General features: G+C 31.3%; 3 protein-coding genes and 1 long non-coding RNA gene across 4 annotated transcripts; all 4 read right to left on the bottom strand.

The window, feature by feature from the left end:
• Positions 1–565: 565 nt before the first annotated feature.
• On the bottom strand, positions 566–898 carry LOC132715952 (protein GVQW3-like; the record flags this gene model as incomplete). Its single annotated transcript, XM_060699071.1, has 1 exon — positions 566–898. A coding segment is annotated over exon 1 (333 nt), but the record flags the coding sequence as incomplete, so codon positions are not given.
• Positions 899–17,636: 16,738 nt separating this feature from the next.
• Positions 17,637–18,812, bottom strand: LOC132715956 (uncharacterized). The gene is made up of 2 exons (XR_009623750.1): positions 18,655–18,812; positions 17,637–17,770 (listed from the first exon to the last, which is right to left on the bottom strand). It is a non-coding gene; the product is annotated as an uncharacterized LOC132715956 (long non-coding RNA).
• A 358-nt stretch (positions 18,813–19,170) lies between these two features.
• On the bottom strand, positions 19,171–21,188 carry LOC132715955 (follistatin-related protein 3-like). The gene is made up of 4 exons (XM_060699073.1): positions 21,038–21,188; positions 20,325–20,489; positions 19,745–19,951; positions 19,171–19,340 (listed from the first exon to the last, which is right to left on the bottom strand). The coding sequence occupies exons 1-4, from the start codon at positions 21,054–21,056 to the stop codon at positions 19,186–19,188; spliced, it is 546 nt and encodes a 181-aa protein (XP_060555056.1). The 5' UTR covers positions 21,057–21,188; the 3' UTR covers positions 19,171–19,185.
• A 985-nt stretch (positions 21,189–22,173) lies between these two features.
• On the bottom strand, positions 22,174–26,976 carry LOC132715954 (ovomucoid-like). Its single transcript, XM_060699072.1, has 6 exons — positions 26,871–26,976; positions 24,312–24,476; positions 23,875–24,081; positions 23,145–23,269; positions 22,684–22,861; positions 22,174–22,300 (listed from the first exon to the last, which is right to left on the bottom strand). Exons 1-6 carry the CDS (start codon positions 26,887–26,889, stop codon positions 22,233–22,235), a joined length of 762 nt encoding a protein of 253 aa, XP_060555055.1. The 5' UTR covers positions 26,890–26,976; the 3' UTR covers positions 22,174–22,232.
• Between the last annotated feature and the right edge of the window lie 345 nt (positions 26,977–27,321).

The following is a 27,321-nucleotide window of genomic DNA, read 5'->3' as shown; positions in this document are numbered from 1 at the left end:
ATTCCTCCGCCTCGCCAGAAAAACTTTCTCCATCCACGGCACCAACCTATTATTCTCTATAACCGCGGCGCAGGAGTGTAATAAAGCCATTTAATAAAAACGATATTACACTAGTGTAATAATACTTTGACGTGACGTCATTTGCGCTATATATAAACATAGCGTTAAAAGCGCGCTAATGTCAGCGTTACACTATAGGCGCCTCATTGAAAAATTACTCATTTTAACAGTTCACTGTTCTTATTTTATAATTTATATATGTGATAAATAGAATATTATATTCGTGTAGATTCAATGCTTAATTTATTAAGTATTAAACTACACTCATTCAATATCCTCTATATATTAAGGTATTTTGTGAAATTATTTAAGTTTTTGATACATTGTTTATAAATTTGAATAACGCAGCATGTTTAAAACAAATGTGTATCCGTGCATTTTATTGTTTATAACAATACGTGCGAAATCATAAATTAGCGCGGAAAATTTGATTTTTTATATTCGAAACTGAATAGGTTGTACAGTGATTTAAACAAAAAAACATAAGTTAATGCACATAAAAAACCTTTCGCATGTTCAATTTCTTGGTGATACCATAGCTCATCCCAGTTACTTCTGATATCTCTCGAACGGTCACTCTTGCGTCCTCCTTGATAATATCTTCAATTGACGTCACATCTGACGGCTTGACGCTCGACCTTCTTCCACACCCTTCATCATCTTCAAGTGACTTCCGCCCTTCAAAGAATCGCCGGAACCACTTAAAAACGAGTGCTCGAAAAACAGCATTCTCTCCTCTGATCCTCTGCAGCTTTTTATATGTGTCGGTAGGCGTTTCACCTAATTCCATGCAGAACTTTATGTTGGCACGCAATTCAAGGCGTTCTTGTGATGTCATTTTTAACTTAGCTGCGTAACGGACTACTATGGTTTAAACGTTGTTTATTTTCTTTATCTAACGTCAAATGACGTCAAATTTTTATGCGACGTCAGACAAACGTCCGAAAACATATTCCCGCATTTTTTCTGTTACATTTTTGTATTTTGATAAACAGTGTCGAAATTATAATGCATTGAATAAAGCAATTATGTATAAAAATAGCACCTGGGCCGGTAACGCGTTATTATAGTTACAATTATGCTAGTTATTCTGCTCTGAGTAATGCATGACTGATGAACAGCTCCTTGTAAATGGCAAAGATATAGGTCCCGATAGTGATATAAATAAAAATATTTTATATGGGTCCGTTTCAAAGATATTGAACCAGTCTTCCTAATTCTTGATCACCCCTCGTATTGATAAGTTTCTAATTTCTGTTTCATTTTCTTGGTTTATTAACACAATAAGTATAGGTATATTTGGTCATTTTCAAAAGGTTTTTTTATATTATGTTTTCGTAGTAATATTCTAAAATGAAGTGAAATTCATCTTCTAAAATGAAACAATTTCTACATTCCTATTCATTAAACGGTATAGCACTAGGTTTATTCCGACTGCCAGTTTCAGTTTCAAGTCTTTCTAAAGAAACTCTAAAGCGAGACAGTGCAGTTTAAATACTTCTGAAATTTAAAATCTGCAAATAATACATAAAAATGATCATTACTTGAGTCATTTAATTCTAAAAACTAATTTTGTACAAAAACCTCATTTACTTGTTTGACTAAGCTGAAAAATACACCTACACATTGAGATGACCATACATCATTAAAACCAATTGACTGTAATAAATTTCTGACACTTAGAAACATGTGCTTTTGTATTATATGTAACTTCCTGTTCAATAAATCATAATCCATTTTTAGATTTTTTTATATACTTTAAATCCTCAGGTTGTATGATTTAAGCCAGATGCATTTCCTAGTTCTCCACAAATAAAATTATTCTGAGTTTGCACTCTGACGCCTAACAATTTTTTTACAAAAAATAATTGAACTTATAAGCGTAGTTCAAATTGGTGAGATTAATTTACCAAAAATGTCTAGTTCATGTTTCACAGTTATACATGAGAATTAAATCAAATCTAATTGTAATTTATATAATGCCTTCAAAGCCTGGCCACAATGAATTTCAAATGTTGTATTAAAAGATCAACCAGTTGTAAAACTATTCCTAAACAAGTGAATTTTTCGGCAATTTCCAAATGTTCTTCATTATATACGAATGAAATGTTACGTCTTTGTTTCCTTTCTGAAAATCATTATTTTAGTTTTCTTAATATTAACAGTTAATCTCCACTTATCACAATCATTCTCCAATAACAATAAACCTTTATAAAAGCCTTCTTCTGTTTCAGATAAAATAACAATATCATCTGCATATATTCATATAAAAGTAAAATCAATTTTAAGATTCCTAAATTAAGTCCTTCAAAATCAATTATGATAAAATAGTCTTCTATGTCATTAAGACATATGGTCAAAACAGGTGATAAAGTCTCTGCTTGTGTGGCACCTGTAAATTCTTCACCCAAAACATTTTGATATTTATTCTGGACTACATTGATTTAATAACGTCTAACATCCATATCTAATAAGTTTAAAACATATAATATCTCTAACTAAATAGTCAAAAGCCTTAGTTAAATCTACAAACACAGCATATAGTTTATTATTGTTATTCAACAGATACGTAATAACACAATGCAGAACAAAAATGTTCTGCAGTTCCCATGTGCTGTCTAATACCAGTCTGAGCTTCAATATTGACGTGGTATTTTTCTGCCAAAGTATTTAATCTATTGTTTGAAATTTTCTTAAATAATTTATCATAAGAACTTAGTAAAGAAAGTCCTCTATAATTGCTTGGGTCCTTTATGTCATCCTCTTTATGGGGCGGAACTATAAAGCCTCCAGTCCATTGTACCAGAAAGTAACTTAAATCAAATATCATTTAAAAACCTTTTGATTGTCGAGTTTAAGTTTTTACAGGCTTTTTATTTATTAACGGGTAGTCTTACTACGACAAGGTTCGAAAGCAGACTAGTTATTGCTGAGATATCTTTCGTTGATAGATGTGGGGTCTAAGATGACACGATTTCTTTATAAATGAACAAAACAATACGTAGTAGATACGCATGAATGTAGAACCAAGAGTAGCATTTTCTAAGCTATTAAAACGGTAGAACCAAAGATCACCACATATCACATTCATATATCTTTGCATAGCAAAATATAGCACCATCTGGAACTGCGCAACTTTTCTAATACCAATGGTTATATTTCCCAGGAGAAAACGTAACTGTTTTATAAAAAGTAAATTGTGAATAAAATAACAGAACACAGAATGATTGGAATAAGGCCGTGACTTTATTGTGCATTTTGGTGTAAACAAATATCATCGTCAAAAAATATGAAATGAAATAAATAATGTAATGAGAGAAAAATATGAAAGACAGCTAAATGCATGGAAAGCTACATACATAGCAACGCAAAGTGCTGTAAATTATGACAATAAGAACTCTGCTTGGGCTTGCCGCTACGATGTCAACAAGATTGTAAAGCGGCGTGGCATTTTAAGAGTAAAACAATAACAAAGCTTAAGAGAAATCACGGCAAACTTCTCCCATTAAACACTCATTCTCACTTAAGTACGACATTTCATAAATTCTAGGACTGAAAAATGAACTTTCTTGTATATTAAAATTTTATTCCATTCCAAAATAATAAGTATCTTGACATCTTTAATATAAAATATTATCAGTACAGATGTCCTAGACTTTTCCCTATGACAGGTTTTCTAGATAGAACCAGAAAGTTTAAATAAACTTTCTATCATCTATTTATATGAACATCTGGAAATGAGAATCAATCATTGAACTGACAAAAAAAATACATCTTTTTGAAAACAACTCATGGAAATGCATTTCATATCGTATATGCTTAAATCTCATTTTCAAAATGAATAACCTTATAAAATCAACAGATACATACAATGGACGAGTAAGAAGATGTGATAATTACTAACGAACTCTTTGAAGTACCTACTTATTTATTATTCAATTGTAAAATGTGAAATAATTTACGTCATCTCACATATTGACAATTTATTAAGGACTCGTAAATGATTTTTCAATTGTCCCGCAATTGACCTAGTCTCCAGATGCTATGGATTGACAGAAAGAAATGTAAATACTTTGAATTATATATTTATAATGATTGAAGATTAACTTATATTTATTTATGAAATGGAGCAGATATTCCTTTGGCAAGGTTGGGCTTTAATATCAATATTTAAACAATTGAACTGAAAATAGTAAAAAAATGAGTGAAAGATCGCACAAATGGTCTTAGAAGTTCAACAAAATTGCTTGTTTTGCATAAAATCCAAGTAAGTGTAAACGAAAACAATAGTACGAACCAAAACAAACATTTTTTTCTAATAGAAATATCACTTTCATTGAGAAAATCACTGTTTTATATCATTATTTCGCTCTGGTCATTTACGGGACACATCGATCTAATTACTATTATCTTATAATTGAACTGCAAAACAATGTACAGTATGTTTGTTTAAACAGATATTAAGTATCTAGATAAACTAAAATATTTTATATCAAGATGCATGGAAAGTAATTGTCCATTTAACTGAAACATCTATGAAAATGTTATAAAATTTTCAGAATGTATTTAATTAAAGACAAATAATAGTTAGTTCTCACTATATCTACTCCAAAGAACCTTCTATCTTACAATTAATACAAGATACCCCAATATTATTGCGTTTACATCGATACGCGTGGACTCAAAATTTCCTTTTACTCGAATGAATATTCCAAAATTAATTTTACCATTTACGGGACAGTTTAGCCAGATACCGGACACGCCTGTTTTCATGTTTACTTCATTTTTGTGATTGAAGTATAAGTTTTAATGTATTCGTATATGAAAGTAAATATCCATTGAACTCTATAATAGTCAAAACGTCTGAATACCAAATACAATATCAAAATTATGATTTTAGAAGCTATCTGCAAGCGAAAAACACATTTCAGATGCGTATGTTTAAAAAACATGGATACTTCTTTGTTTTCGTGGAAGAATACTATTCCAACAATACCAATGTCCATTAACAAGTTGAAATAATTCAACAAATTTAGCAGAATAAATCACAAGAGAATGTGAAAGAGGGTGAGTCCCGTAAGGCTCGTAAATGTTGAAAATTTCTGTTGGACAAGGGAATTTTATGAGAAATAGTGGAATGGTTTACATGAATAACAGAATATAAGCAAGACAAATACCTGCTCTAGATATCTGACGTATTATAACATTGAAATAATTGAAAACATATTGTAAAACGCATGGTATTGATGAGCCTCGTAAATGATTTTCTAAAAATTACGCTTGTAAAATCCAAATCAACGTAAATAACAAAATGGTTACACAGATACTCTTAATCTTCATATTTTATGTGAACTATATTACTGTAGACTTAATATTGCTATTGAAATAACCATTTATAAGTTACCATGTATAATTAACATTGTTTTGCAATTAAGACGCGTAAATGATATCGACTTTGAAGACCAGCAATTCAAATTTGATTTTGAGAAAATTAATTTTCGGAATATCAATAACATTTTATATGTCAAAATCTGCAATAGAATAACGAAAATAAGCTGTGTTTACTGTTAACCACGACTTTTTGTACGAAGATACGTGCAATGAAACATACTTCGATTTAGTTGAAGACATGCTGTTTTTCGTACCCCTTCCTTGCAAAAGCGATTGCCACTAGCAAAATCAAACCAATAAGCTAGTAAACTTGAGCTCAAATTAAATCTTTGATGTAGGAACAATTGTTAAAACATTTTACAAGAATGATCAGGCTTATATATCTCCACAAATTTTCATAGAACATTGAAAACATGGAATGTCGTACTTAAGTGAGAAAGAGTGTAAATCTCTTAACAATGAGATATTCGCAATGATATGGAAAGTCTTGAACATAATTTAATCTGGAGAAGTTACAGAAATACTATATAAAGTCACGACTGGATGTAATACACTAGTGCATCAATTATACAAACGAATTGGCATTATGAAAGATATATTCCAGTTTTTCGGATATTATCAATAAAATAAGGCACTTGAAAACAGTAAAATAAAAACATTTTTGATTTATTATACCATGAAACTTGCAAACTGTGGTCGACTCGCCCAGGAAAAAAAACAATAAAACCCAGTGGGAAAAATTTGAAACCTGTACCCGTTTGTCAATGTCATACCACAAAAATGTCAGGTCGCATCCTTGCAAATTTATCTAACATTAGAATATATATTTGAAAAACAATTTTAATCATGTTTAATCATTTAGCTCAAATAATGATTGTTCATACTGATAATTGTTTTAATAAATTAATTTCTATGTATTGTATAATGTTCCAACTTAAACTGTTTATTTCATACTACTATTAAATTGTTATAATTTCTTCAACAAATTTGTAATCAGGCGGAGAACTTTGAGTGTTAACACATCAAATCATGTCAAACATTAAATGCGTGGAATATAATGCTTTCTGTAGACTGTGCCGACTATGCAACAATTACTGGACACATGTGTCGATGGAGCGGCATGGCATGGTTGAACGGGAAGTAATGAAAAACCAGCTGGATTCAAGCTGAAAAATAAACATGTTTATGTAAAATTGAAATACAAATAACGGAAGGGAGGGTGGGATTTTAATAAGCGATGTTACCACGTCAAATTTTAAACTTGAATTGCGCAGCAGCCTTTACAATGTACGCACGAAAAAATCGTGCCGAAAACAAATCGGAGAGAATGATTTACCGTTTCACATGGATGAGTTTTGAGGTAAATACACATATGCACCCGTCAAAAATTTAAAAGGGATTTAATTCTCAAAAGAAGATAAATCTACTTATTATTTCCGTGTTAATAAATATTTAATTCACCATCAAAATATAAACATACTCGAACACTCTTCTTGTACGCTTATATAAAAACAGAACAGGACTATTTTCCTGTTGTTAAATATGAACTTCATGTCGGTGTTTGAGTGACATTCTGTTTTATTTACAAAAGTTTTTAGGGAACTTTATTATATATTGGAATCGATCCATTCACAACATACATCATACACTGTATCACTATCATTTTGTGTTCTTATAATTTAATACTAGCAATAAAAAGATCAACTTGTTCTAATGTTTCATGGTTTAACATTAAAGCTAGAGGTATTGATTACAGATCGAATTGAACATATTTACTTTCATTATCAGCTATAAAATCAGAAATTAATATTTAAGCTCAATCACAGCACAGAATTATTTGGTATTATCATGTTAACACAAAAAACAAACTGGTACTGAAGTTTCTAGATATATCACTCAGTAGCCTCAGCCATTATGTTAGTAGAATGTCAACACAGCTGTTAAAATGAAATTCCAAGCAATAAATGTTTTTGTATATATTGTGATACTGTACTGCAGTAGATGAGAACCATTTTGTTTTCGGAAAGCACTTGTTATAATGATTCAAAAAGATTTCATTATGCTAGGAATAGCATGTACACTTTTTAGGAATTATTTAATAGTGATAATATGATTTGTTTACGTAACTCATCTTGATAATCTTGGGAAGCAATCAGAAACAAATCGTTAAATGCACGCTTAATCGTATGTGTAATACAAAGTAAGATAATATAATAACATAATATATTAAGAACCAACGAAGACATTTGCTTTGTTAAATCTACGTCATATTTTAAGCGGGGACCGTCCACTTCAGACTGTCCCTCTCCCCCGTTTCTTCTGCTAGCCTTTTTCCTTGTTTTCTTGGTGAATGTTTTGCCTTCTTCCAGTCTGGCTTCTTTCCCTTCCTTTCTTTGCTGGCTATTATGGGAGGCTTTTACACACTTTGAAATCAAAGTTTTCTTTGTAAATTGTAAATGGAACATTAAAGAAACCTCTGACGTGCGTGCATGCGTGCGTGCGTGCGTGCGTGTGTGTGTGTGTGAGAGAGCGAGAGAGAGTTTATTTATACTCGCCACTGGTTGCCCATATGGACGAGTCCCTCATAAAGGTATTAGTCATTTTAGATTTTTTGAGAACAGTGCAAGATACAGAATGATGTTTCAGAACAATCTGCTTCTTTAGCTTTCCAAGTGTTTAAGCACACATTAAATGGAGGTTTCATGTGTAAGTGCTTAAAAACTTGGATAGCTGTGATTTGGGCATCTTTCATTATCTGTATATTGCACTGTCCTCCAAAATCTCAAACAACTATTACTCTTCTAGAAGACTCGCCTACAATGGCAACCGTTGGCAACTATAGATAGTCTCAATTACACACACTTAATTACACCCGTATACATTACAGTCCCCGTACGATGGTTGCAAACGGGCAAGATTGACATTAAATTTTATCCACGTTAATCGGTCGATTATATATCGATCGATGTCCAGAAAGAAGATGCTAAAGGTTTACACAGCGGCGTGAAGTTGGCGGCCCAGCGGCCTGGCGGCCTAGCAGCGTGAAGTTGGCGGCCCAGCGGCCTGGCGGCCTAGCAGCCAAAAATTTTAATGTTGTAAAAATGTTTTTTTAACAATAAAACGGCATTTAATGAAGTTTTAAAGATAATTATTGTTATTTAAACGATATATCTAAAGAAAAAAATCACTTTCAGAGATTTTTTTAATTTTGTCATTTTTGTGAAGTTGGCGGCCCAGCGGCCTGGCGGCCTAGCAGCCAAAAATTTTAATGTTGTAAAAATGTTTTTTTAACAATAAAACGGCATTAAATGAAGTTTTAAAGATAATTATTGTTATTTAAACGATATATCTAAAGAAAAAATCACTTTCAGAGATTTTTTTAAGTTTGTCATTTTTTTGTGAAGTTGGCGGCCCAGCGGCCTGGCGGCCTAGCAGCCAAAAAATTTAATGTTGTAAAAATGTTTTTTTTTAACAATAAAACGGTATTTAATGAAGTTTTAAAGATAATTATTGTTATTTAAACGATATATCTAAAGAAAAAATCATTTTCAGAGATTTTTTTAAGTTTGTCATTTTTGTGAAGTTGGCGGCCCAGCGGCCTGGCGGCCTAGCAGCCAAAAATTTTAATGTTGTAAAAATGTTTTTTTTTAACAATAAAACGGCATTTAATGAAGTTTTAAAGATAATTATTGTTATTTAAACGATATATCTAAAGAAAAAAATCACTTTCAGAAATTTTTTTAATTTTGTCATTTTTGTGAAGTTGGCGGCCCCAGCGGCCTGGCGGCCTAGCAGCCAAAAATTTTAATGTTGTAAAAATGTTTTTTTAACAATAAAAACGGCATTTAAATGAAGTTTTAAAGATAATTATTGTTATTTAAACGATATATCTAAAAGAAAAAAATCACTTTTCAGAGATTTTTTTAAGTTTGTCATTTTGTGTGAAGTTGGCGGCCCAGCGGCCTGGCGGCCTAGCAGCCAAAAATTTTAATGTTGTAAAAATGTTTTTTTTAACAATAAAACGGCATTTAATGAAGTTTTAAAGATAATTATTGTTATTTAAACGATATATCTAAAGAAAAAATCACTTTCAGAGATTTTATTAAGTTTGTCATTTTTGTGAAGTTGGCGGCCCAGCGGCCTGGCGGCCTAGCAGCCAAAAATTTTAATGTTGTAAAAAATGTTTTTTTTTAACAATAAAACGGCATTTAATGAAGTTTTAAAGATAATTATTGTTATTTAAACGATATATCTAAAGAAAAAATGAATGGAACCAAAGTAGCAATATATGAGTTGGTTATACAAATTATTCAATATATGGAAACCAAAGTAGCAATGTATGAAACCAGGTGTCCTTCTATGAAACCAAATTATCAATATATTAAATCATTTTTACAATATATGAAACCATTTTATCAATGTATGGAACCAAATTAGCAATATATGAGTTGGTTATTACAATATATGATTCCAATAATTCAATATGTGGAACCAAAGTAACAACGTTTGGAACAAGGTGTTCTTATATGAAACCAAATTATCAATATATTTATTCATTTTTACAATATATGAAACCATTTTATCAATGTATGGATCCAAAGTATCAATATATGAGTTGGTTATTACAATATATGATACAAATTATTCAATATATGGAACCAAAGTAACAATATATGGAACGAGGTGTCCTTATATGAAACCGAATTATCAATATATTAATTCATTTTTACAATATATGAAACCATTTTATCAATGTATGGAGCCGAAGTATCAATATATAAGTTTGATTGTCACATTATATGATACCAGATATTCAATATGCCCTTATATGAAACCGAAGTATCATTATATTAAGTCATTTTTTACAACATATGGAACCATTTTATTAATGTATCGAACCAAAGTAGCAGCTAGTATATTAAGTTGATGTTACATTCTATGATAGCAATTGTCATTATATGGAACCAAAATAGCCTATTTTTCAAGTCAACAAGTCAAAGACCGAGGTCACTGGGTTCTGTTATTACAATGCATAAACTTTTTCATGAAAATCAATTATTATTTGACAAGTTATTTTTTAACTTTGTCAGTAGATTACCTTGATGTGTTCCTTCTGGCACTGCCTATTTTTGATCAAAGGTAAAAGGTCGAGATAAACTTATTTTTTAAATATGTTTTTGTTAATGGTCAGTACGACTCAATAGCTTAAATTATGACATACAAACTCCTACATATATAACGATAAGTTTTGCCTGCCCAGCCCATTTAAGTGAATGTGACGTTAATTTCAAATATTTCCTTATAGTATGCAGTCAGTATGCAGTCAGTGAAGCACGATGTTCTTTAAACAAGGACTGTAATACCGGTGCAAGGACAGAAATACAGCCTGTAAAAAAGTCCCGTCAGTTAATGACATTTTGGTTTCAATATATTGCTACTTTGGTATCATATATTGAAGAACTGTTATCATATAATGTGAAAATCAACTTTTATATTGCTACTTCGGTTACATATATTGATAAACTGGTTTTTCATATATTGTAAAATTGATTTAATATATTGATAATTCGGGTTTCATATAATAGCATCTGGTTCCATACATGACTTACTTGGATCCATATATTGAAGATCTGGTATCATATAAAATTACTACTTAAATGGGTAAACGATATAATGTTGAAATATTCATAAAAGATGTACAGTATTTGTATGATACATGTATTACTAGTAATATCGACTTATAACAAATAAACTGGTTATTATATGAAACTACCCGAATTCCCTCATTGATGCCTCAATGTTGTTGTTTTTTTGGACACGGCTTGATATGCACTTGTGTACAGTTAGACATCATCATAAATGTAACAATATAATGAAGTTAAGTATGTTATATATTGATCCCTATATTCAAGTTATAAATATTTCGTAATCGTAGTGCGTTTAAAATAGTTTGATTTTTTAAAAATGCTAAATTTAATTAATTAATTAATTAATCACTTGACATGTAGCAGTTTGCTTTAAAACGAGGGGAACAAGAAACAAATAACAAAAAAAAAATAGAAAAAGAAATTGGGAAGAACAAAATATTTTCAAACGATCATACAAAAGACAGACAAAAGAAAAAAAAAAACAACAAAATAACATCATCACTATGTCATGTATGAGCGTCGGTTTCGAACCTGTGAGTGCATTTCATAAGAAGTTACAGTGACCCTGATTTACCAATTTAACCACTACGATGGTACACATTTTTATTAGAAATTATACTATTATAGTCGTTGACACTTTCAATCTCCGATAATATGCAGACTTACCCTTTAATGGACTTTCCCAAGTACCGTTAGAACCAAATTATCATCTCGGGATAATAGGTAAAACAGCTTTTTTGAAGAAGAGAATATAATACAAGATAAGAAGTACCATTTAAAACAACTTTATGGCAAATTTGGTAAAGTTGTTGGTATACGATACGACTTAAAATTTTACCACGAGTTCGAGCCTAAGAAATTGTCTAACATTTTTCTTTCCTTATTTTATCAATTTTATGATATATGCAAATGAATTGGGATATCAAGGTAGTTTTGTTACAATATCTAATAATTTTAATACACAGATTATAATATTTTTTATCTTGTGTACATTGAAAACAAAAGAAAAAGTGAAATGAGAATCGAAGTAAATAAAAAAAATAACACAACACAATAAAAATATTCTTCATACAGAAATAATTTTTGCGAATCGAACATGCCTTGCATTGATATTCAAATAGAAATTTAACTAACAGTCTTACCTACTGCGTTAAGTTGGCAGTTGGCAAATTAGTAGTTTTTTTTATTTATATAGTTGAAAGATGATAAATACAATATGATATCTGTTTTACACCGTTATAGTAGATTTGACCATTATGTTACTAAATAATTATAATTAAAAAATGTTGTTTGAAAATTTTCGTAATATTTGCTGGAAATCACTGACCAGCGAATTGCGTAGCTCATCTACACAAACGTTATCACAGATATATATCTGACTTATATTAAATTTGCCATATTTTCAGACTATTTGTTGCCATAGCAACCAGAATTTTCAACATAGGAAGAAAAGAAAAAGACGTGCATAATCTCCATACTGCCATCTATCCATATATCAAGTTTCATAAAAATATTTTCAGTACTTTTTGCGTTATCGCGGGATCCAGTTTTGTGGACGGTACAACCGGTTTCAAACATATTAGAACAGAAAAGGCCCTATATCGGAAATGATATATGGGGTTTATTTAAGAAATAAAAAATGGCCTTTCGGGGAAAATGCAAGCTTACGGACTGGTTGGTCTGGCCCGAAGCGCAGCTGAGGTCCATATACCTTCCGAAGTCTGACCAACTAGTCCCTAAACTTGCATTTTCCACGAAAGGCCATGTTTTATTTGTTCTATTATACCGAATCTAAATCCTTTCATCCCCTTGTTTTGTGCTGTCATTTTTACTATTATTTGCTTTCAAATAATAATTTTACTTTTCAGTGTGTAAAATATCTCAAACCCTAAACGGATTTTGTGTATGCTCTTCTTTTAATATTCCGATTACCGATGATTTAGGAGTTGTGATTCCATTTTTGTTAATGAAATTCAATATTAATTTAATGTTACTAGGCAAAATAACCCGGACTTTAAGAATTTCACAAACAGTATAAATAAAATTTATAACTAAATTAAAAAAAAAACATGACTTTTGATCAACATGTAGTACATTTATGTCTCTGATAAAGAGACAAATCGCCTATCCATTTTGACTGTTATCGTCTGTTTGTGTCGTCGTGAAATTCGCACGTCGTGAAAGCTACGTTTAACCTGCGGTCTGGAGACCGCAGGGTATTGGTACGCGTTTAACTTTTGAGGCATGGAGGAGCACGTGACCTGTTTTCGGTACATGGAGGAGCACGGGATATGTAAACCTTACATTATTGGTTAACTGAACTTTCGAAAACCTGGCTGAATACCGTTTGCCGGTTCATGACGGATTTACCTCTGGGGAATTAGGCAGAATTACATCTAATTAGAACAAAATAACTGTTACGTGATATTTGTAATTTTTGTTTAAATATTTTACCGTTTAAGGTTGAAAAACTTGAATGATGTGTTTGAAAATTATCAATGTTTCTTTAACATAAACAATTTATTGTCTGTAAAATTTGAGATACATACTAATTGAAATATTCGATCGTAGTGGCATATGCCATAATAAATAAAGATATTTTCTGCGTAAACTTGTGTGTTTACTTATTTTTTTGTTCGGAATTATTCATAAAATGGTAGGCCTATTGAATCATATTCTTAAAAAGAAATAATTGTTTTATGTTCGACCTTCTCCGGTCATCAACGGTCACCAGTTTCCAATGACCTTCTTCTATATTGATCGACTATATGTTGTCCCCCCAACAATTTTGAAAATAGTTAAATGAAATATCTTATATCATTTAAAATGTTCCCCGCAGAAAACCATTTTACTTGTAAGAATTATGGACCGCCCCCGGTCTGTATGCGGTTTTTGGACCGGATGACGTCATATTGAATATAGAAGACCGTATGCAAATGAGGTATAATATAATTTATTATCTCTCAATAATAGACTCCAAAGAAAATAGAGACTGCAAGTGTCAACTATATATATTTGCTTTGGAATATTGCTCTTGAGGGATCTCCACGATGTCCCATTACAGCCATCACGACACACATATAACGCGAAACAGCGTTAAAACGAATTTATGATGGTTAAAAGTCGAAAAAATAAAGAAGAAAAAAATAGAAAAAAAAAACAACAAAAACAAATGAAACCACGATGTTGAAAACTCGGCATAATATCGTATCATCGTCATCGTACTTTCGACCTCTCGCCATAGTAGTTCCGTTGTTTCGTGACCTGGTAGCCTTTGTTCATTTAGTGTTTAGTTTCTTGCTCAAGAAATAACGGCTTGCCCCTGTCTTGGTTTGTGCCCACACGGTGAGCGATACATAGTTGACTATTTCGACGCGCTAACCACTCGCCATAACAATACTTTATTTATTATATACATGCATAATTTAGTATTATAACATAATGATATGGTTATAAAGATATTTATTTCGTGTACAAGTTATGTTTTTATTTTTATTTTCAAAAGATTTTAAAGAATAATATGACCGTTATAAAATAAGATTCTATTCCAAATATTGGCACCATTGTAACAAAATGTATTTTTTTTACCATAATTTATGCGGTGTTGAGGTATAACAATTATGCGATGCAGATGGAAAATGGGAGCAAAACCTTACAAAGCAAAGGTACTGTATATTTATTCTGGGAATATCCGTATATACAACACCATAAGAATGAAGTGTTAAAGTACAGCAATAGCAAAACGTTATATTGACAAACATGTGATTCATGATAATAATGTAAACAACTACATACTTTTACAAGCAACATACAACATATACAAATGTTAAAACAAATCAATGTTTAAAAATTACAAGTTAACGTTTTGAACTAACAAAAAATAGCGTTAAAATGACAACATGGAAACATTTAATACATTTTTCACCCGAATAACTTGTGCTAGCAATCAGAATCCCAACCATTCAACTTTTCAGTTTCATCCAATAACAAGGAGGTAATCATTTAGTGTATGACCATAGCCCAATCTGTAATCATGAGTTATTGTTAATAAATGTGTAAGCAAAAGTTATTTTGTAAAGTCAGTAAAGGATGACTTATACTCATGGATTGAACGGGGATAATAAATTGGATGGGACCAGAAAAAATGTTTTAAAACTTCATAAAGGACAATTCAAATTTGTTACAGAAATTGTACACCATATATTAGCCTGCGATCCAGTCTGCCATTCTTATGTCCTGTTCGGCTGATCGATATTATCAAAAAAACGAACAAGTATGAAATAACGCGTATGTGTTTTATTGTTAAAAAATCATTTCTACAACATTAAAATTTTTGGCTGCTAGGCCGCCAGGCCGCTGGGCCGCCAACTTCACAAAAATGACAAAATAAAAAAGTTCTCTGAAAGTGATTTTTCTTAAGATATATCGTTTAAATAACAATAAATATCTTTAAAACTTCATTAAATGCCGTTTTATTGTTAAAAAAACATTTTTACAACATTAAAATTTTTGGCTGCTAGGCCGCCAGGCCGCTGGGCCGCCAACTTCACAAAAATGACAAACTTAAAAAAATCTCTGAAAGTGATTTTTTCTTTAGATATATCGTTTAAATAACAATAATTATCTTTAAAACTTCATTAAATGCCATTTTATTGTTAAAAAAAAACATTTTTACAACATTAAAATTTTTGGCTGCTAGGCCGCCAGGCCGCTGGGCCGCCAACTTCACAAAAATGACAAACTTAAAAAAATCTCTGAAAGTGATTTTTTCTTTAGATATATCGTTTAAATAACAATAATTATCTTTAAAACTTCATTAAATGCCGTTTTATTGTTAAAAAAAACATTTTTACAACATTAAATTTTTTGGCTGCTAGGCCGCCAGGCCGCTGGGCCGCCAACTTCACAAAAATGACAAACTTAAAAAAATCTCTGAAAGTGATTTTTTCTTTAGATATATCGTTTAAATAACAATAATTATCTTTAAAACTTCATTAAATGCCGTTTTATTGTTAAAAAAAACATTTTTACAACATTAAAATTTTTTGGCTGCTAGGCCGCCAGGCCGCTGGGCCGCCAACTTCACAAAAATGACAAAATTAAAAAAATCTCTGAAAGTGATTTTTTCTTTAGATATATCGTTTAAATAACAATAATTATCTTTAAAACTTCATTAAATGCCGTTTTATTGTTAAAAAAAACATTTTTACAACATTAAAATTTTTGGCTGCTAGGCCGCCAGGCCGCCAGGCCGCTGGGCCGCCAACTTCACGCCGCTAGGCCGCCAGGCCGCTGGGCCGCCAACTTCACGCCGCTAGGCCGCCAGGCCGCTAGGCCGCCAACTTCACGCCGCCAGGCCGCTAGGCCGCCAGGCCGCCAACTTCACACATCTACCAGGTGACCGGGCGAGTACCCTTCGAAAACCTTCAAAATCGTTTCTCTCCGATCTTGGCCGGTTCCTGCTTGTAATGCGACGTAGGCATAAGCAAAGTGTAATGTGAAGCAGCCTTTCTTAATGATCTGGTTTTTCATTTTTTGAAAATGATACATGTATCATGATGTGCGCTTGTACACTTAAACTATAAATTAAGCAATAAAGAGTAACTTTTACTTTACTTTTACATTTGACTATGACATGTATAAATTATATGTAATGTTCTTGAAAATAGTAGTCTCATCAGCGTCTAATATAAATAAAATAACAGAACAACCCTTTCTGGGGGAGTATTGGATATATTTCATTCATTAAAAGATGATTTTTGAAATATTTTTAAACATAAATAATCCTGTTGAAACATTAAACATTGAAACAAAATCAAATATCTACGGTAACTGTATACGTCCAACAGCTAAATAATTACTTTTAAAAAACATAAATGGAATATTAGGCCACATAAAAACTATAAAAAACAAAGCTTCATATTTAAAAAAACGTGTATGTGAGAATTTTTGTGCACAATATTCTTAACTGTTCTTTTTGAAAAAGGAACAGTGCCCTCAACTTGATTAAAAATATTACTTAGCCAATACCAAAATCAGGGAATTATGACAAAACGCCAGCCTTTGTAATGTTTAGGTATGTGTCTTACTTACATGCTCTTTGTGCTTTCATTGATTTTGAAAAGCATTTGATTCGGTCAGTAGAATCGATCTATTGAATAAAAAATAAAAGATAAAGGAAACTGCAACTTTAATAATTATTGAAAAAATGTAAATCAATCTCTTTATAACTACGTCAAATCTTATGAAAGGTACAACTGATAGGTTCCCAGTAAGACAATAATGTTGGCTTTCTTCAGTTCTATTGAATATCTATATTAATGATAAAAGTAGCAACAGTAGTTTTTTGAAGAATATGCAAATATTGCGAAAATTTTCTTTATTGTGATAAGATAGTATTAATGTCTGAGAATGAAGAAAATCTCCAGGTTATGCAACTGATGTTCTGCTAATGGTATGGTTGTAAATGTACTGTAGCATGTCAATTCACTTTAGCAATCCGTAGACGCTGAGGTCAAACTTAACATTTTAAACAACTTTTTCACAGAGACTATTTATTTGTTAGCATAACATACATAACAGAAGATGAATAATGTATTTAGATTATCCAAAGATTTCGGCTGATGTGCAACGCCCCTCGTGTAGCGCATACGTAACAAATGTGTTGGTTGCTGAAGACAGAAATATTGAAAATGAAAATATAGTAAAATATACACAATATAATTACAACGTTTCTTCAACACTATTATTAATCTAAAACACTCGAGAAATACGGGAAATAAACCATTCAAAGTTAACTTGATTCCCCAAAAGCATAGTGTACCTACATTTTTGCAGGGAAATTCGCATCTTCGTAATTATGCCCAATTAATATGATCATATCATATATGATACAGACGAAACAAAACGTTTGACGGATTTAGATAGGCCTTCTTTGAGCGATCGGCGAATCAAATGCTCGTCAATGTAATAAAGACGGTTTGAGTTAAAGCAAATATGATAAAAATTTAAAACAAAACTTTTTGTGACTAGATTTTCAAAGTCCTTTGAGAATTTAAGGAAAGTATGTCATATTGAATCGCAGTCATAAAATGTTGTTTTCGTTTTTAACCACAAAAAAATTATGAATATCTGAAAGTAAATGGAAAAAAGAACAAGTTACAATCTTACAGCAACTAAGAAATCTTAAACTATTCTGTATAAAATGTAATTGTTAGATCAAGAAAATTTCTACTAAATATTAGCAGCTAATTAACTAATACATCTAATTTTCATCTTCAAAAGGACAGATGAAAAAAATGTATTATCATCAAGGTACAATATAACAAGACTACTTAAATGTCTAACAATCCAATAACTTTTAGATCTTATAAAAACTCTTTGATCCTTAACCTCAGTCGTCATGAAAGTGTCATATTACCCAATCGATGATTCCTTAGACAAAACAACGCATTTTTTCACTCCAGCAACAAAATAAAATACAATGTGTAGAAAATGTTGTGTTGTGAGGTAACTATGTGTAGAATTAAAACAGTTGTCAGTACAGTATACTTACATAGATGGTGTGTTGCCAACAGGTAATTACATAAACCACATTCGTTAGAGAAAGTTCTGCCGTCCATAGCACATATAGGGCGATAATCTTTAGGACAGCCCTGCATGTGTGGATACATGTTGCCTCCCTCTATGGCCAAACCAGAGTTGGACATTATATACTTTTGAACAATTTACCTAGAAACAATTCAAATAACAATTCAGTTATTTAAAAGAATGGGGGAACTGGTATTTGAAATATTTAAGTGTTAATTCATGTACATACATATGTTTAATTATGTAACATTTTGAAGTAAACATTTTTATCTTAATGACAGTATTTATAAACGTTAATTTAAGAGCTTGGAGATGAAAAGCATGTATCTGTTGAACAAAGAGCTATATTCTATTATAACGTTTCCCAAGCGCCCTTTCAAATGTTATAGATTATAAATCAATTGAAAAATATATGTGAAAACTTATTTATTGATGTAAATTACATCATTGTGTGTAATCTCAATAACCTTAAAATTACAGACATGAAATATTTTTGTCAAATCAAAAAATGAAAAATAAAGAGAAAGAGATAAATGACCATGACTAAGTTTGATGGATCAATTTGACATTCGCCAGTGTGTGCTACAGTCAGTGGGTCATACTTCATTTGTTCGTGTTGACACTGAGCTGCACGGAATTCACATGTACTATCTAAAATACGAATAGAAACATATTTTATTGTATGCGTATATTTATATTTTATACCATGTTAAAAGATCATGTTTTTAATGGGCCAACATGTTGATTTTCATATGTTTGTAAGATTCATTCCACGTGAACAGTTCCTTTTTAATTATTTAGTTTTCTGGTCTTGTATTATTTTTCCAGGAATCCTTGTGACAACATATTTTAAACCTTTGGACATGAACAGGGGAAATAACAATTCCCCTCGTTGTAAATCGACCGGCAAGATTTTGCCCCCTTGATATATATCTTGCATAAGGAAAGTGAAGTATATTAAAACTCACATATATTTGATAACTTTATACTTTCACGTGCGACTACATCAGTAAGACAGTTTAACTTTGTATCAACATTTGTAAATCTAAACTTACCATATGTCCTATTATTTGAGCCACAAATTGCTTCAAATCCATCGCTAGTCCCAGTGATGGCAGAGATTTGATGAGGTATACATTTCGTTTGCATCACAACATCACATGGTGTCTCTAATGTAACGCATGCGCCATAACTAACTATACTCAAAAGATCGCCACTTTTTATTGCCTTACACTGGGCATTTCTGTACTCACATTGTGATTCTAAATTAAAAACAAAAAAAATTAAAATCATAAATACATGAATTGTTTTTTTTTTTTGTTTTTTTTTTTTTTTTTTTTTTTGGGGGGGGGGGGTTGTGTCAGAATTAAACATTCTTTATTTAAGCTATTACAACCGTGTAATTCCGAAGTCAAAGTCCGTATCTCGGTTGTTCTAATCAAAGTTGAAAGTTAGTAACGAAAATGTATCAGTCAACTCTGTTTTGGTTCGTACTCTGTTGTTTTTACTATGATTTAACATGTAGCACAACAAAGATATCCCGTTAAAGCATTTACGTATACTTTAATCTAAAATCGAGTTTACCTCATACATTCTACAAAATATTCATCTACTTGATAAATGTTCAACACGTACTGTACAATATGCCATTAGTTGCACATGCTGATGTTGCAGCGTGCGTTTCTTCGTCACAAATGACGTCACAATGTTGACCATAATAAGAGGATACAGGACCACCGCCTCCTGGAATCAGAACTTGCCGGATATTGCCAGTTGCGATGCCCAAGCAGGAAAGTATACCTGTTGAACGAAATGATGATGAGTCATACGCATGTTTATGTAAGATAGATTAAAATTTAGGAAAGCAAAATAAATAGCAATAATTCCCGTGTGGTAAATATATGCACGATTCATTTAAAAGCCCATTAAGCATGAAAATAGTAATATTTTCATTTTTCAAAAGCTTTTCATTTTGGATGTATTGTTTCAGTTCCCAACGTTTTTCTTATTGGCAATATAGCCGAACCATCTTTTGCTTCCTTTGTGTTTTGGCAATCAGCAGAGTTATAATGATTTAGTATTTTGTATGGAAGTTAAAATACAACTTTGTTTACAATCATGCTGCCTTCATCAGGAACAGTTTCACGTCTAACACTGTTTACTTCAGGTAATAAGCATCTAAAAAGCTCTTAATTACAACATTATAAAACCCATGTTTTATATTTGTACAAAAATATCTTTTTAAGAGGCTTTAAAGTGTCTTTACAAACTTTGCTTTATCAATGTCAATGAATGACTTGAAAAACGGCATAACTTATGACAAATTCACCGTGGTAAAAACTACTTACAAAGAAAGGAATAATCCATTTTACAAGAAGAAAAAAACAGCCTTTTAATTGACGAGCGACTTGATTTACTGATAATTTGGTCAGCTTTGGACGAAAAGTTGACCACTTCTTATGTAATATCATATAAATAATCTAAAAATAGAATTAAAGATATACTTATCTATCTGTTGAACACGTTTGTCCTGTTGTCTATTTGGGATTGTTTTATCTTGTGAAATATTATTTTGTAAAGGTCAATTAGATAGGAAAGACATTGTACTGCTTTTCGCCCAATGTTTTAATGACCATATGTAAATTCTTACCAAATTTCTTACAGTTTAAGTCAACAAATGAAAAAAGAACAATGAAAACAAAACAGTGTTCATTAAATCCGAAATACCTCTAAGTAAATTAAATGCTGACAGAAACTAAACATAACCATTTGTACATAAATGCACAATTTAAAAAAAAAGAAAATAACATACATGTATCTGTAACTTAAGGTGGCATTTTTCTGCCACCAGATAAACATATAACTAACTCGATAATTAAGAGGTTAACTAGTTACGTAACTAGTTAATCACTTAATATAAAGCTGGTAAAATAATAGAAGGATGGCAGTTGTAGGCACTAACATGCAATTATTTCCCGATATGATTTTTTATTTATTGAAAAAAATTAACTAGTTACGTAACTAACTAGTTACGTAACTAGTCAACCACATAACTAACTAGCTAATTAAGAGGTTAACTAGCTACGTAACTATTTTACCTTTTAATTAACTAGTTAGTTATATGGTTATCTGGATGCAGAAAAATGCCACCATAGTAACTAGTTAAGTAGTTTAGTTTAATGGGTATTAAATTTTGATTTACTTGCTATGTTTCTAAAATTCAACGTTACAGTCACGTGACATTTGTGTTGTTGTTAAACGCTTTCTTAAGAAATCTTCTTTTAATGCATGTACTGTATTTATTGTAAAGGCAAAATATTCTTGAATTATCAGCTTTCTATTTTAAAATTTTTTCTTCTTCGTTTATTCTTTTTTAAACGTCTGAACGTTCAATATACATATATATTTACTATTAACTAGACACATATAGAAATATAATACTTATTTTCATATTTGAAACAAAAGAATAAATAAAACAAAAGGCTATTATATAAATTAATCTTTTAATGAGGAAGTACACGATATATTGAACATATTTTTCGGTTAACCAAATATTTCTGCGCTTGTACAGCTACCATCATGGAGTGCATACGTTACAAAATCATTCTTTGCTGAAAATGAAAAAAAAGAGTAATCTTATAATGTACTGTAAAGTGTTACATGACTGTTATGATAAAAGTTTCACATACTAATGCTTCTTTATATCTGGAGGAGATATGGCAGATTAAATGTAGCAGGAAATTAAAAATGGCTTGTTCCATGTTCAAAGTGATATGATATAGTCATTGGCGGTATATTCACGTTTAAGATTTGATATATTTAAAGTTAAATGTGAATGATCACGGTGAAAATAACTCGAATATCTTTCATACTTATCTTCAAAGTGATGTTATTATATACATGAATGATAAAAACACAAAGCAAATTATGCTATATTTGTCTACTGAATATCACTAATAAAATACCGTACATTGTTATAAAAACATATACATACGTAGAAGATGTGTAGCTAACAAGTAGTTACAGAAAGTGCATTCATTTGAGAATGTCCTGTGTTCCTTTGAACAGATAGGTTGGTAATTTCTAGGACAAGCTACGCCATGTGGATACGTATTTGCACTTCCTTCTATTGCCAGACCAGTGTTTATCAGTATGTACTTAGAACAATTAACCTATACAATTTGGAAATAATGGTATTTCTTTCATTTTGTGTCATGGAGTAAAGAACAAAAATATACACAAATAAAAAAGACACTATATATACTGTATCAAAGATAAGAAGAACCCAAAAATTTTTTTAAACCGTAAGAGAAAGAGTTTTAAATACACCAACACAAATAATCTTTTTTCTTTTCTTTTTTCTTTTTTTTTCATGTTATCTTATTCTAAAAAAATCAACATATGCAATATTCTTTGAAGAAGATAATTGTAAACTGTTAATAGATTTACTCTAACCATGTAAAGTTGGGATAAGTCAATCTGACATTCGCCATCATGGGCTAGGGTCAACGTTTCCACAGAATGTACTCCTTGTATCAGCTCATTGTGACACTGTGCTGAACGGAACTCGCATACACTTCCTATTATATAAATCCATTAAACATAAAACAATAAGAACATAAAATAATAAGATCTTTGAGTTTTGATCGAATCCGTACGATAAATTATAGTTTGTGGTAAAACTGACTTGACGAGAGCAGTTGAACGACAAATCATCATATGAGCCGCGTCACGACAAAAACCAACGTTATGCGTTTTCGACCAGCATGGATCCAGACCAGCCTGCGCATCCACGCAGTCTGATCAGGATTCATGCTGTTCGCTATTATTTTCTCTACTTGTAAAAGGGTCGGTAAGCAAACAGCATGGATCCTGATCAGACTGCGCGGATGCGCAGGCTGGTCTGGATCCATGTTGGTCGCAAACGCACTATGTTGGTTTTGTCGTGACGCAGCTCATATATCTTTAGTTGCCCAAGTATTTTACTTGTCCATGAACAGATGACTGTCCCATACTCTCGTGAGATGTTTGTTACGGATGAATAAGTTAAACTTGATAGATGTTTGAACTGGTAGAAATATCTTACTGCAGGATTTTTTTTTTACATTTAAGCTCCGTTGTTAAACCGATAAAGAAAGCAAAGTGGATACAAGATATGGCTGATTTGCTTGATATAAACAGTTACCATAGGTTTTGTTATTTGAACCACATACGGGTTCAGCTCCATTGTTATTTCCACTCAATTGAGAGATATGGTGAGTTAAACAAGTCGTCTGCCTCATTACGTCACATGTCGTATCTAATGTGACGCAGTCACCGTAGTTTGTTATAGTGAGAAGGTCACCAGTTTTCAAGGCTTTGCATTGAGCATTTCTATACTCACATTGTGAACCTAATAAAAAGTAGAGAGAAGTATATTGTTATCTCTATGATGTTTATAAAAATGCTTACTAATTGTAAAGTAATATATTTAATGTAAAACTACCAATGCTTTTTGTCCTAACACTGAATGAAAGTGTGTCTCTTTAGTGTAAAGTATATTATATTTAAGTGTTTTGCTATATGGATATATTGGATTTTTTTAGAAATTAAACATAAATTCTTTAATTGCAATCGACTTACTGTATAATTTGCCATCTGTAGCGCAAAGTGACGTCGAGGAATGTGTTTCCTCGTTACAAATGACGTCACAATGTTGATCATAGTAAGGTGATACAAGCCCTCCTCCTCCTGGAATCAAAACCTGTCGAATATTTCCACTAGCGATACTCAAACCCACAAGTATACCTGCATATTAAATATGGAAGTATTACAAGTTTAAGATTTGTAACCTGTCTTTTTAATATCTTTATATTATTTAATTTACCATTATCTGCAAATACCGGTAATCTGGCACGACTTTTAATTGAGTCCAGTAAGTCATTGACGTAACATAGAAATAGACTTGAACCAATTACGGAGCCTTTTGGAAGTGAGTCAGTCAAGAAAGAATTGTTTTCAGCATAAAGCATGTTCGTTAATACCAAGTTATATGAATTTATAAAGAAACGTTATCAAGTGCTTTGCTGAAATTCATTAGGATTCTAGCATCAAATATTTCTTGTGTGAATGACAGAAGTTTGAATTCACAACTATGTTTTGCACGTAAGTCATGTTATCAAAGTAGGCCATTATGTTTGAAACCAATATAATTATGTTCTGGACATCATTTTTATATAAGACATGTAAGTGAGATAGGGCGATAATTGCTAGCTTTAAATGTATGCCCTTTTTATAAACAAGTGTAACAGTAGCTCTTTTCAAGTCATATGTAACGATACCAGTATATAAATAACATATGAGTGTGTGGGTAACGCTAACGGGTAACAGTGTTTTCCTTGGGATGATATCTTTCTGTTACTTAAAAACCCTATATGTGTTATTTATTTTATTACCCCGAACAGTAACTGTTATGATTTTTTATGATGATTTCATTTTATATTCTTTAGAAAATAGACCATGTGACCAGATTTTATACTGTTAAAAATACTTTTACCCTGTAACAGTACAAATTTCTTTGTCACTTGGTACACATTCATTATAAAAAACAGTATAAATAACTCCCAATAACCTATGGGAAATTAGCATTACACAGAAAGTGTGGGGTAATGATATGTTATGATGCTTTAAAAAAATTATTGAAGAAAGGAGCAATCTGACAGTTGAGGAGAGTTTTAGTGATAACTGATCTGGGCCTTATGCCTTAAATGGATTAAAATTAGAGAATTTTTGTACATCTTCCAATGGTATGATGATATAATGTATAATAGAATCCGGTGAATTTTGTACTGGTTTAAAATATATAACGTTAGCACAGCTGTTGTAAACCCTATAATGGCTGTGTTTTAACACAGATTCAAATTGCTAATTTAAGATGTTTGCATTGTCTGTTGGATTGATGAATGTCTAAATTGAGAAAATAAGAATCCCTTAAGTACGTTCAAACCATCATGTTTAAGAGGAAAGACATTTTCTGTGTTTTGCAAAAGAATGGAACTTTCTTCATTTTCCATTTTGCAGGTTCAAACTCTCTAGAAATATATATAATATTATAATATTTGAATATAGATTTTTAATTTCTTTGTGTGTTATTGTTTTTAAAGTGATAAACCTTTGGTGATTCCTGCTTTGATGATGTCATACGTTATCGTATAGTTTGTCTCTTTAATGCATCAATTTTTTATTTACTTTTTGAGACATGGTAAATCGCATTTTGATTTTGTAATTTTGCGTGGGATGTATTTGTTTGATAGTTCTGAATATTCAGTTTGCATTTAAGATTTCCCCATCCCACATTTGGTTCAGAGCCAGCGTGTTTTTCAAAGTAATTGACAAAATTTTCTTTTGTTTATGATTCCCAATAAGCCTTTTCAGAATGGTTTGTTTCTTTGACGGCCTAACTACATTTAGCTTGATTTCATGAAAGACAATATTATGATCACAGGAACCTAGACTTGGGAATGAACTTGGTTTGATCTGTTAATAAGAAATAGATCTAATATAGGACTAATAGTATGCGAGAAAGAAAACGAAAAAAATATTTTGGTTTAGAAAATTCGAACTGTCGCCGTTGCGCAACTGATTTCAAATGCTAATTTTGCACCATTAAAACACATTTTATTTTTGACAAAAAAGAAAAGTCAGCAGATACATTACATGCTAAAATAACAGGGTTTGACATCAAAGCCTGTCGTGATTTAGAAGAACTGCATTTATTTGAAAATATAAAAATTGTTCGGAAATTGTTGGATGGATAACAACATGCCCATACCAGAAGGATTTACAGAACTATGTTGTCTTTTGCATCGGAGATATAAATGTTTTTGAAGGTGGTAATTAGGTTTTATGTAAAAGGAAACCACGCCGCACACATATTACTTTTAGAGTTATTGATAACAAATGGATAATTTCATGTAATGGCATCATTATGACCCCATATCTATAGTATTACATCAAGCCAACAATTAGCTTATCTAAGGTATTACAACATTTAGTGTAACATTTCAACGGTCTGTCTCATTTGATAAAAATTGTGCCGAAGGAAAAGCACTAAAATTTCTGGTTTTGAGCTTTTTTCTTAACTGCTCAACCTACAAAATGTAGATGTTACTCTATTTTGTATTTAAATAATATTTTACTTACAAATCAGTGATTTCGCCATATTAAAGTCCGTATGTCGAAAGGACCAAATAGATTAATTCTTTATCGGTCGTTAACAGAACATAGACCGTTTTCGTCATCATTTAATCATTTAATAAGTGCTCTAAAAATAAATATTTTCATGACTATTTCTATCAGTTTGTCACGTTTATCTTTTTGCTATTATTGTTGTTGTTGTTATTGTTTTCTTAAAATATTGACATTAAAATCTCATAAACAGAATATGCTCTCTTTTGTTTTTAAGCGACTGCCTTTTGCGTGTGTATTTAATGGATTATGAACTATTTTAACACTACCGACAAACTTGCACATCTATTTTAACGACTTTATACGTTGCTTTTTGAATTTATATTGTTACAAGGTGGTGAACATGCATGATGCGGGAATTTGGTTCATTATAATTCAAGAAGCCAAACGACATACGAATATTTTG

Source organism: Ruditapes philippinarum, unplaced genomic scaffold (genome assembly GCF_026571515.1).
Source record: "Ruditapes philippinarum isolate M1 unplaced genomic scaffold, ASM2657151v2 ctg22897_1_1_1_1, whole genome shotgun sequence".
In the NCBI taxonomy this organism is placed as follows: Eukaryota; Metazoa; Mollusca; class Bivalvia; order Venerida; family Veneridae; genus Ruditapes; species Ruditapes philippinarum.
The sequence above is the reverse complement of the archived record's forward strand: the minus strand, read 5'-3'. Positions and strand labels throughout refer to the sequence as shown.